The following is an 11,926-nucleotide window of genomic DNA, read 5'->3' on the forward strand; positions in this document are numbered from 1 at the left end:
TCTCCCTTTCCCCAAGCGAGAGATGTCTCGCTGAAGCGCCTGCCTTTGAATGACTTGCTAGATGAAACAGGGCGCCCTTTCATTCTTGGCTACCATAGACAAACATGAGGAACCCCCCCCATTGCCACCTCTCCCAGAATCCTTTGTGTCTCACAGGGGGGACCCTAATAGTTACTCAAGGGGGAGGGGGGATGCCTTCCTCTTAAGGAAAAAAATGAGACCAAGGCCTGCAGGCAAACCTTCCAGTAGGGCTCCCAGCCTACAAAAGACCCAAAGCAGAGAGCCGGGGAGCACAGAATGTTGCCCCCCCCCGGGGTCTGGAGCTGTGCCAGCTTGCTTAGGGAAGGGGGGCTTCCCCCCCCTTTCCATTGCAGGACCACCATGCGGTCAGCAAGGGCAGAGGGCCTCCTGGCAATGGGGGGCTGGGGAGGGCTTGGGCGAAGGGCAAGGTGGCAGATGTCGAGGGAGGCAGCTGGGAGAGTGGGGGGAGCTGGCCAGAAGCTCCTACGACCCCCCCACCCCACCCGTGAGTCGCTGCTTAGTGGTGCCCTGCCATGGACAGGAGGTCTCTGGGGGAGGGTGCCAGCAGGGCCACGGCTGGGATGCAAACTGTGTTGACTTCTGAGTAAGCCTCTGGGACTTGAGCGTTTCGTCTTCTTGCTTGCAGGGCTAACTTAAAAGAAATTTTTACAATGTCGCACTGGCTGAAGAAGGTGTCCACCCCCCCCACATGTAACCATGAAAAACACACACAGAGAGAGGGCAGGGAGCTATTCCCCGCCACCCTTTGAGTTGGTCTTTCTTTCTTTCTTCTTTTTGAGTTCTCCGATCCTTGTTTATTTTTCTTTCCAATTTCCACCCTTACCAGAACCACACAGCTGAAAGCTTGTCTTTTGCATGGAATTTGTAGAAATTACATTTCATCACTAGTTTTGGAACTTCCTTGTCAATGCGTTGCTTATTATTATTATTATTATCCTCATCCTCACCCTCATCCTCATCATTCTTTTATGGAAAAGAAAAAAAAAGAATTTGTGTATGTGACCGAAGCATGTAACCTTAAGATGTTGCATTCTAAAAACAGAAAAAAATAAAAATAAAGGCCTTTTTTCCCAAATAAGATGGTGTTTTGCAGACTGTTTAATATATGCATACGTATATATATCTATATCTATATTTATATTTATATTTCTCCCATTTGAGTTTCCACGCTCCACACAAGCATTAATAATACTAATCATGGCGGTCCTTGTGCACCCCGAACGGCGCAGCGGCGGCCCAGCGCAGGGAGAGAGAGAGAGAGAAGGGTGGTGGTGGGGAAAATCTTGCGCACAGAGCACTGAAACCAAGCTTATTTTAACCTTGCAGGCGATAAAAGCGAAAATGGAGGAGCTTAGGCCCTTGATCCCAGTCTTGGAGGAATACAAAGCCGATGCCAAATTGGTTTTGCAGTTTAAGGAAGAGGTGCAGAACCTGACGTCAGTTCTAAACGAACTCCAGGAGGAGATTGGCGCCTTTGACTACGAAGAGCTTCAGAGCAGAGTGTCCAATCTTGAAGAGAGGCTACGGGCATGCATGCAGAAATTAGGTAGGAGATGCATCGGCCCCTGAGAGGCAGGGCGTCCTCACCCTCTGGTCTGTTCTGCTCCCACCGGACACCCAGGCTGGCCAGAGATGCAGGAACCGCCCCCTCCCTTTCCCTCCCCCGCCCCCCGAACTGCCACAGCAGAGTTCAGCCCCGGGCAGAGGGTCCCACTGCAAGTGCCACCCAGGGCCAGAGGAAGGTGCCCTTGTGGCTCTCGGGTTGAGGTCAAGGGAGACACTTGGGCATGCCAGGAGGCTTGCCCACCTCAGAGAGGATGGATGGATGGATGGATGGATGGATGGATGGATGGATGGATGGATGATTCAGGGCCATTCTGCCACCCCAGGCCAACCTACGGGCTTTCCAGAAGGACCATTGTGGCAGGACTCTTCAATGTGCATGGGGAAGGGAGGGGGGGGGATGAGAAACTGCTGACCAAAAGCGGGTGTAGAAAAACCTTTCCTGAACATTTCTTGAAACAGCCGAGGAGATCTTGGGCTCTGTACAAGCTCACCTCTGTCCTATTTTAGCTGGCTTGAAAGGGTCCAGCTGTCACCAGCCAAGACTCCAAATCCCCTCAGCCTCAGAGTCTAAATACTGCCACTACCCCTGGTTTTATAGCCTGCTGTTCTAAAACACCAGTAGAACTTCAGCTAACAACTAAACAATAAAAAGAAAAAGCGAGATATCAAACAGCTGACGGGGAAAAATGCAGAGATAAGCTTGATATGATGGCTACAAGCATAAACGCCAATCTTTAAGACCAAGGCCTGACTGCCAACCTCAAGAAGGCCCTCTGAAGTGCATCAAGGTGTTTTTTTCTGCTGAAGCCACCCCTACTCCTTGGATGATGAAAATCCCCAAGTTTTTTGGGTGACTGGGAGACCTATTTAGTGATTGGTTTACTGTATTTATTTATATTTCATATTTCCATTACTGCCCGTCTCCCTCAGGGTCTCTGCTGTTCCACGACCCCACTACCCCAGAGCCAGGATCACCTGGTGACTTGAGAGTCCATCACGCGGAAAGCCCCTGATCCAATAACCAGGGATCCGTTTGGAAAGTCGGGAACATGTCCAGGTTGTGGGGCAGGGTCTGTGCCAGGACTAGCCAGATCTCTTGTCGAGGAAATGTTCCGTTAAACGGATCAGGGGAGGAGCAAAGGCTTTCTTGCTGGAAACCAAGAGAGCTAAATTATCTCCTGTGGAGCTCCTACATGGGATTGTCAGGGATGGCCGGATATCAGTGGGATTGTGGGCTAAAGCAGGAAGCAGCACCTGTAGTGGTAGAAGGCCCCCAAAGCTCAATCAGAGCTAAGCCTTAAGCATTGCGAAGGTTTATGCCAGGTAAGTAGGTAGGAATGGCAGGTGACCTATTCCCTCTCTGGTGTTCTCTTGAAGATGGGGAGCCTCTACGAAAGGCAGTTTATGTCCGTGGTCCACTCGCCAGCCCCCGACTCCTTGGGTCATTGTTTCAGAGAGATTCCCTTACCAAATTTCTCCTTGCCTTCAACCATGACAGAGCTCCTAATGTTCTTCAGAGTTGCATCTGCCTTGAAAGCGCCCACGTTGAACTTAATAGCACAGACAAACAGCGGGAGCCGACCACAGGAAGCAGTTTAGGACATTCCGCGTTATGTCGTAAAATGCTTTACGCTAAAATTACAACCATTTACAGTTCATAAGAGTTTTGTAACATTTGCCAAATTTCTATTCCACATAAGTCATGGCTCTCAGATTTTGGATCCATTCTGTAAGTTAGCCTGTTTGAGATAACTTTGGTTCAAAAAGTTATCCCCCCCCCTTTTTTTTGTTTTTTGTTCATCTATTTAAAGGTTACAGGCACAAGAGTTTTAGTAGTACATCGCTTGCTTGTTAAAGATAAGGTTAAAAAATCAGACCAGGATTCCACAAATTTTATTGATCTTGCTAACACCAGAGAAGGGAATATTATCTCTTAACCTAACCCCTGGGTTGGCTCCAGAGGGCTGCCGATTCACTGCCTTTTCAAGACTGTATATCCCAGAAATGAGTCATAGAATCATAGCCTATCAGAGCTGGAAGGGACCTGGAGGTCTTCTCGTCCAGCTCCTTGCTCAAAGAGAAGATCTGGCTCGACGAATTTTACATCTCACAGGCTAAAAGAAAGAAGTGTGCAAGACTCCCTAAAGCGGTCCACGAATGGCAGCTTATTATGTGCCAACGCTCACCTGCCTATTCCCACTGATAACATTCCTCCTTGGACTGTTATTCTAACAGCAATCCATAATAGGTGGAGCCAATTTTTCTCAAGCCATGGTAGATCTTTTGTCAGCTTATTTGAGGTCCAAGGAAGATATAATTACTGCTTCTTGAAGGAGAAGTTCCTAAAACACACAAGATAGGAGGATGGAGAAAGCAGAGATCATATAACGTCTTGATGCGGTAGCTTTTAGCGAATTGTAATTAGATGCCTGACGGATGCCTACATCCTTGTGTATTGGGCATTATATTATATAGCTTTAGTTGCGGCAAAGCTGAATTCAGCTATCAAAATCCTAAAACCAAATACACTAATAAATTCAGCTTTCTGCTCTTTACTGTGGATGGGGGTGATGTTCCTGGATCTCCCAAAACAGGTGTGTCAAAGCATCACTCTCTGTGCATGAGCCGGAACGCTCTCCCATCATTAGAGGGAGTTCCTTGAGAGCTGGTAGCTTCCGTTGAGTTATATGAGTTCTGCCTATGTTTGAAGTGAAGAACTTGCTCTCAAGAAATGGGAGAGTTCCCTTTCACGAGAGATGCTGGGCGGTCTTGTCTCAGACTAGACCAGGGGTAGGCAACTTTGGCTCTTTTATGACTCATGGACTTCAACTCCTGGCTGGCTCAGGAATTCTGGGAGTTGAAGTCCATGAGTCATAAAAGAGCCAAGGTTGCCTACCCCTGGACTAGACGGCTTTTCCATCTCTAGCATTTGCCGATGATAATCTCTCGTGAAGAATACACTTTGGGCAAGGATGTCTTTTGTGGAGCGTGGAGGTCTTGCACCTCTTTCGAAGGAGGCACCAAAGGCAGGTCTGGTCTTTTGTTGCACCTCGCTCCTCTCCAGCCACCTGCAGCCTCCTCGCTTCCCAAGTGACTGTTCAATCCCAGGCAAGGCAGCCAGAAGGACTCCTCCCCACGGGCTTTTTCTGAGCAGAAAGCAATGGCAGCCAAGAAAACCAGAGATGGGCAGAGACCTAAATGAACTGTTGTAAATCTAGGACTACCTGTACGTTTCAACATGGGTTCCAATATTTGAGGGGCTGCCATAAGGAAGAGAGGGATCAACTTACTTTCCAAAGCAGCAGAGGGCAGGACAAGAAGCAACGGATGGAAACTAATCAAGGAGAGAAGCAAACCAGAATTAAGGAGAAACTTCCTAACAGGGAGGACAATCAACCCGTGGAACAGACGTTGCCTTCAGAAGTTGTGGGTGCTCCATCACTGGACAGAGCGATGAGACTGGACAGCCACTTGCCTCAAATTGTATAGGGTCCCCTGCTTGAGCAGGGGACTAGAAGACCTCCAAGGTCCCTTTTAGCTCTGTTATTCTGTATAGATTCGGCCCTGTTCCACGGTGAGCAGCAGCTGTTACGTTTTGTTTCTCCCCTACATGAGGATGCAACCATTTCCTCTTTCAATGGGCCCTCTGTGCACACCCAGAGCTCCTTGCCAACACACCCTGCAACACACCCTACAACGTCCCCTTTCCCCCCCAACCCCCCCCCCCATTCACTTCTTCTGGTATCTCAGCCACTTTCTCTGGCTGGCGAATAGAACTCCGAACTCAAAACTACCATCCAAAGAAATGTGAAAGCCTCGTAAATACGATTTACAAAGAAACGGAAGCTTTTTCCCGGGACCAAAAAAAAAAAAGCAAAGCACATTTTGACACAGAACGATGCGGACCTTGGTGAAAGGTAGGCTAGGCTGGGGAGGGAATCGCAGGACTTGCTTACTATTGTTGTGTTCAACTATCTTGCAGCGTGTGGCAAGTTGACTGCAATAAGCGACCCCATCACCGTCAAGACCTCTGGCTCACGGTTCGGCTCCTGGATGACGGACCCCTTGGCTCCCGAGGGTGAAAACAAGGTAGGACCGCTTCCTTATCCCTGCCTTTGAAGCTGTGAACAGGGCAGTCGGGCTGTGACAAGAATATTGTCCCAAGAAGAGGAGATGCGTTGTCCAAACCCCACCGGGAATCCTCGGCTCTCTTGGTCACTCACGCTGACCCACCTCGGCTTGCAGGACAGGCCAGCGGCCAGCCTTCTGAGGGTTCAGGGCCAGGAGGGCCTGCCTTGTCGTCCCTCGCCGGAGGCACCGTCCAGGCGATGGGCTTGGCAGCCACAATGCTTGTCTCCAGGGTGGGACCTTATTTTTCTGCCTGTTACCAGCTAGTCCTGGTTTATCTTTTCCTGGCACATCTCAGGGGGTGGGAGAGAAAGGGACAAAAGACCAAGTGAAGCCAGCAGGACTCGGCAAGTCTCTGTTAAGCTCTGTACCCAAGCCCTCTCCTCTCACTGAGGAAGGTTTAATTGTCTCCGTGAGTGCTGATGCATAACAGAATCGCCTCATGGAGAAGAATTACTGGGAAACCGGACCGGCTCTGCTCATTCGGGAGGATGGTGGGTGCTTTGCGGAGCCACAGAGAGAGCCAAGGATTTTGCAGAACACCAGAGGTCCATCCCATGGTGGATCTCCATGAAGAGGGAAGAAGGGTGGTGTCCATGGGTGTCTGTGTGAAGGACCAGGAAAGCTTGACCTGTGTTCTTCACAGAAAAGTATGGGTAACTTTGAAAGAAACAGAGCTTGTTGACATGGTTAAAGCTGCCGTACAATGTGATGTGTCTCAGTTAGTCTTTCAAAATACTACATGTGAGGCCTGTATTTATTCATGGGGACAATCTGTGTGTGTAGGATGACAGATCTCACCTTCACAACCAGCATTGTTGTTGGACATGGAGACTGAAGCAGATGGGAATTGTAGTCCCACAGTTGGAGGGCTACTGACCTCTGACAGGAGAACCATTAGGCGGGTCCATTTTTAATGCTCTTTGCTTCTCTGTGTTCTGCTGCTCTTCCCAGGTCTGGTACATGGACAGCTATCACAACAACCGATTTGTCCGTGAATACAAATCCATGTCTGACTTTATGAACACGGATAACTTCACCTCCCACCGCCTTCCACACCCGTGGTCTGGCACCGGCCAAGTGGTCTACAATGGCTCGATTTATTTCAACAAATACCAAAGCCACATCATCATCAGATTTGACTTGAAAACGGAGACCATCCTTAAAACCCGCAGCCTGGATTATGCAGGCTACAATAACGTCTATCATTACGCCTGGGGTGGCCATTCAGACATTGACCTCATGGTGGACGAGAATGGGCTCTGGGCCGTCTACGCCACCAACCAAAACGCAGGGAACATTGTCATCAGCAAGCTGGACCCCAACACCTTGCAGAGCCTCCAGACCTGGAACACCAGTTACCCCAAGCGTAGTGCTGGTGAGGGATTCATCATCTGTGGCACTTTGTATGTCACCAATGGCTACTCGGGAGGGACCAAGGTGACCTATGCCTACCAGACCAACAGCTCCACTTACGAATACATAGACATCCCATTCCTAAACAAGTACTCGCACATTTCTATGCTGGACTACAACCCTAAGGATAGAGCTCTCTACGCCTGGAACAACGGCCACCAGATCCTTTACAACGTCACCCTTTTCCACGTCATCAGGTCTGACGAGTTATAGTCGCTTTTTGTGGCGCAGAGATGGGACTGAAGGCTTCACACACCCACACACAGCAACCAGAGAGCCGAAGGTGTCAGGGACACGTATTTTAAAATATCAGAAGGGAAGTTTCAAATGGAGCAGCTGCCAAACTGTACTCAGAGAGGATTATACCTTAGTGAAAACTGCAAGACCAGAACTTACCTCTCAAATGTCAAACTACTATTACCAACAACATGGAAGAAACGCTACTCATTTGCAGCTGGAACTGCACTTGAAAAATACTTTCCAGCCACTTTTTCAGGGTGGGGCCAGGGTGGATGTCCCCCCCCCCACCATTTATGTTCCAATAGCAGAGCTGTAGTTACAAAGTACAATGAAAGGCGATGACTGTTGGACATTCATTAGGGGTTACATGGTTTTCTTGTCCCCCCTCTTTCTTTTGCCTTTGTTTTCTTGGTGTGTTGCATGGACACCTCCCTACATCACAGAGAGCGTCAATGAATGTCTGGGTGGTTTGACAGCATACAGTTGATTCATACTAGCAGTTTGATTTTTTTTTAAATGAAATGAGGGTTGTGTGTAAAGATTGTTTAGCCATTGCAGCTAGCAACTCATCTCTCTCTCTCTCTCTTTCTGTGCTTTATGTCCCCTTTAGACAAACTGTTCTGAGACCCAAAGTAGCTAATGGAACTGTGTCTTTAGTAGCTATAAAATACAAAAAGAAAAAAAAGTTATGTACCATTGACAAGATGTTGTACCCAAATATTTGTTTGAACATGTATCCAACCAATAACTTGTACCCTAAATGTCTGTTATTAACCAGAGGTGGAAAACTTTATATGTCCAAGTTTATGCAATGAATGTTGTAAATGCAAACAAAGTCATTTGAATTAATAAATGAAAGTTTCATATCTTAAAAAAAGTACTGTGTTTATGTCATAGATAAGCAACTAATGTCTAGAAGGACGTTCAGAAGCAAGAAAAATTTCACAAGTGGATCAGCTTTTACTTTCCTCCGAATTCTACAAATATTTGAACTTTCTCTGTATATAACATGTAAACAATATGGGCACAATCTGTATGTTTTGTTTTGTTTTTTGTACAGTGGCCTTTCTTTGATCCCTTTGCATTGCAGATGACTGAATATACTGTGTCTTTTCTATACCGCCTCTTTCCAATTGCAGTGCCCTTTGAAATGTTACAAAATAATAAATAATATGATTTGCTCTGAGATAAGAAGACTCCAGTCTAATCTTAGCTCGAAAAAAGTGAAAAATCTTCCTGAAGGGATATGAGGCCAGCTGTGAAATCCCAGCCCTGTTGCTAACATTTCAGCCAACTCGGAGCAGGCCAGCCCAGCTGCTGATGTTTTTGCCCCTTTGGTGGCACCTTGGTCACCAAAGCTTGTTGTAAATGACAAGAGTTTTCTTAAAAAGGAGTAACTAAATGGATGTAAGGATCTGCCTCAAGTCGCTCTTCCCAAGAAAGCAGAACTCCTGGAACAGCTTCATTCCAAAAGGAACTTTTATTAGGAGAAGTTGGTAGCAGGCATAGAAGGCAGGATCTGAGGGATTCCCGGACAAGTTAATGGGTTAAAGGAGCATCTGGCAAACCCCACCCCAATCGTCCATCCGGTCAGTTCAAACGGGCCGGGCTGCAGGTGTGAACCTGCTGTGGGAATGGGGTTGATAAGAGGCCATTCCCGAGGTTGTTAGGCTGTCTGGTCTTCGCGCCCGTTCTTCCGCAGTTAGAGATAAGGCAGATGGCCGGAGACACATTCCATGCTCAGCCCAGGCTGGCAGCAAGGGGAAATAGATCAAAGAACAGGCAGGTAGGGGGAAGAGGAGAAGATACATTGTAGCAGCTATAGCAAAATGGAGTAGATACATTGTAGCACCCATCTCTTCTCCCCCCCCTTGCCCCAGGAATATGGCAAAACCAGCAGGAAGACAGAATAAAGAAACACACCCCACCCAATAACTGGGTTCTGACAATGGATCCCTTAAGCACTTTTTTGGCTTAACTGTTTATAGTTTCTGTTAATCCAACTGCCACAGTTCAAAAAAACAAGGTGGGTTTTTAAAGGTGGGTAAAAGATGTTGTTTGTGTAACAATAGCACTGGCACTTAGCAATTAGACTTATATACCGCTTCACACTGCTTTACAGCCCTCTCTGAGCGGTTTGGATAGTCAGCATGTTGCCCCCCCCCAACAATTTGGGTCCTCATTTTACTGACCTCAGAAGGATGGATGGCTGTGTCAACCTTGAGCTGGTCAGTGAGTGAACTCCTGACAGTGGGCAGTGAGTTATTATTATTATTATTATTATTATTATTATTATTATTATTATTATTAATTTTATTTATATACCGCCCTTCTCCCGAAGGACTCAGGGCGGTGAACAGGGCAGATGTATAAAATACAAAAAAAATACAAAAGTTAAAAGGAATTAAACATAATGCCCGAGGTAAAAAACAATAAATACAAATATTAAGAACAATAAAAAACCCAACCACCCCCCATCAGGCCAAGCCGGCTTGTTCAAACAAATGCGTTTTCAGATCGCGTTGGAAGGAGCCGTCATATCATCACCCTCAGACCATGCCCCAAAGCCAAACCACGTCATGACTGACACATGAAAAGGCTGCCTTTTCTCTTTTGAAAGAGTTTAGTGGCAAAAGGAAAAACCCTGAATGATACCATTCATTAAGAATAGAATAGAGCTGGAAGGGACCCTGGAGGTCTTCTAGTCCAGCCCCCTGCTCAAGCAGGAGAACCTAGACCATCTCAGACAAGTGACTGTCCAGTCTCTTCTTTAAAACCTCCAGTGATGGAGCGCCCACGATTTCCGGTGGCAAGCTGTTCTACTGGTTGATTGTCCTCACTGTCAGGAAGTTTCTCCTTAATTCCAGGTTGCTTCTCTCTTTGATCAGTTTCCAGCCATTGTTTCTTGTCCTGCCCTCTGGTGCTTTGGTGAACAACCTGGCCCCCCTCTTCTTTGTGGCAACCCCTCAAATACTGGAACACTGCTATCATGCTTGCCCCTATTTCTTATTTTCTTTAGACTAGCCAAGCCCAGGTCCTCGTATGTTTTACTCTCCAGGCCTTTGATCATCTTAGTTGCTCTTCTCTGAATTTTTTTTCCAAACTCTCAACATCTTTTTGGTGATCCTGTTGAAGGAGAAGCGGTGTCACTGCCTTTAAGCAGAGAGTCTTAATGGCTTCCAGCTGGTGATACTCGCTGGTTCCTCCAATGAACACTGGGTGGGCTAGGGGGCTTCAGATTGCACAGTTTTGAGACTGGGGAAGTTGCAGGAGTCCAGATTAGGTCCGTGAGCAGCCAGATCTCAGAGGGAGTTGGCTCCTGTCCTGGCTAGAGTTGACCCCTGAAGCTGCTCTTCTCCAGATGTCCCACCCCTCCCCTCCTCTCAACAAGAGGCTGTCATGGCAGCGGTGAGCCTGTTTGCCCTCCCTGCAGAAGAGGCAAGCAGGACATCTGCAAACTCAGAGAGCATCAAGGACTCTACAGTCCCACTCTGAACTACAGACATTCTCTTCCAAGATAAATACAAAAAATACCAATACCACAAGGCCTTGGTAAGGCCACACTTGGAATACTGCATCCAGTTTTGGTCACCACGATGTAGAAAAGATGTTGAGACTCTAGAAAGAATGCAGAGAAGAGCAACAAAGATGATTAGAGGTCTGGAGGCTAAAACATATAAGGAACGGCTGCTGGAATTGGGTATGTCTAGTTTAATGAATGAGGGGTGACATGATAGCAGTGTTCCAGTATCTCAGGGGCTGCCCCAAAGAAGAGGGAGTCAAGCTATTCTCCAAAGCACCTGAAAGCAGGACAAGAAGCAACGGATGGAAACTAGTCAAGGAGAGAAGCAACCTAGAACTAAGGAGAAACTTCCTGACAGTTAGAACAATCAACCAGTGGAACAACCTGCCTCCAGAGGTGGTGAATGCTCAAACACTGAAAGTTTTTAAGAAGAGACTGGACAGCCCTTGGTCTGAAATGGTATAGGGTTTCCTGCCTGAGCAGGGGGTTGGACTAGATGACCTCCAAGGTCCCTTCCAACTTATTATTATTATAAAAAGGGAAATGTCTTCTAAGATAAAAAAAATTAAGATTCAAAAAATCTCTTCTAAGATAAGGACAAAAAGAGGGACACATCACTCGGGCAAGAATAGCTCGAACTTGCAAAGATGAAGTCAGGAAAGCTAAGGCTCCAAATGAAGTAAGAGTTGCGATAAAAATAATTTTTTTTCAACATATAAAAAAAACAAGAAAAAAGTCAAGGAAACAACAAGAAAGTAACAGGCAGTAGACAGAAAGCAGACAGAAAGCTTAATTCATTCTTTGCATCTTATCTTCACACAAAAAGATAATACAGCCCAACCTATCAAAAACACAACCGTAAAAGACAGACCGGAGAATACAAGTTGAAAGAGGCAAGGAAAAGGTAAGAGAACACCTGTCCACTCTAGGCAAGTTCAAATTGCGGAGACCTGATGGATTGCATCCCAGATTTCTGAAAGAACTGGCAGATGTGATCTCAGAACCATTCAA

The 11,926-nt window shown here is 46.9% G+C and overlaps 1 protein-coding gene across 2 annotated transcripts in view; it reads left to right on the top strand.

The window, feature by feature from the left end:
- Nucleotides 1–8,330, top strand: part of OLFM1 (olfactomedin 1) — a gene marked incomplete at its 5' end in the record, with an annotated part of 48,588 nt that extends 40,258 nt beyond the window's left edge. For both annotated transcript variants that reach the window (XM_083375399.1, XM_083375398.1), the window contains 3 exons: nucleotides 1,369–1,588; nucleotides 5,591–5,697; nucleotides 6,691–8,330. In XM_083375399.1, coding sequence (XP_083231525.1) covers nucleotides 1,369–1,588; nucleotides 5,591–5,697; nucleotides 6,691–7,365 — 1,002 coding nt within the window. In that variant the 3' untranslated portion in view covers nucleotides 7,366–8,330. The remainder of the gene's footprint in view (nucleotides 1–1,368; nucleotides 1,589–5,590; nucleotides 5,698–6,690) is intronic.
- Between the last annotated feature and the right edge of the window lie 3,596 nt (nucleotides 8,331–11,926).

Source organism: Vipera ursinii (genome assembly GCF_947247035.1).
Source record: "Vipera ursinii genome assembly, chromosome: 16".
NCBI lineage: Eukaryota > Metazoa > Chordata > Lepidosauria > Squamata > Viperidae > Vipera > Vipera ursinii.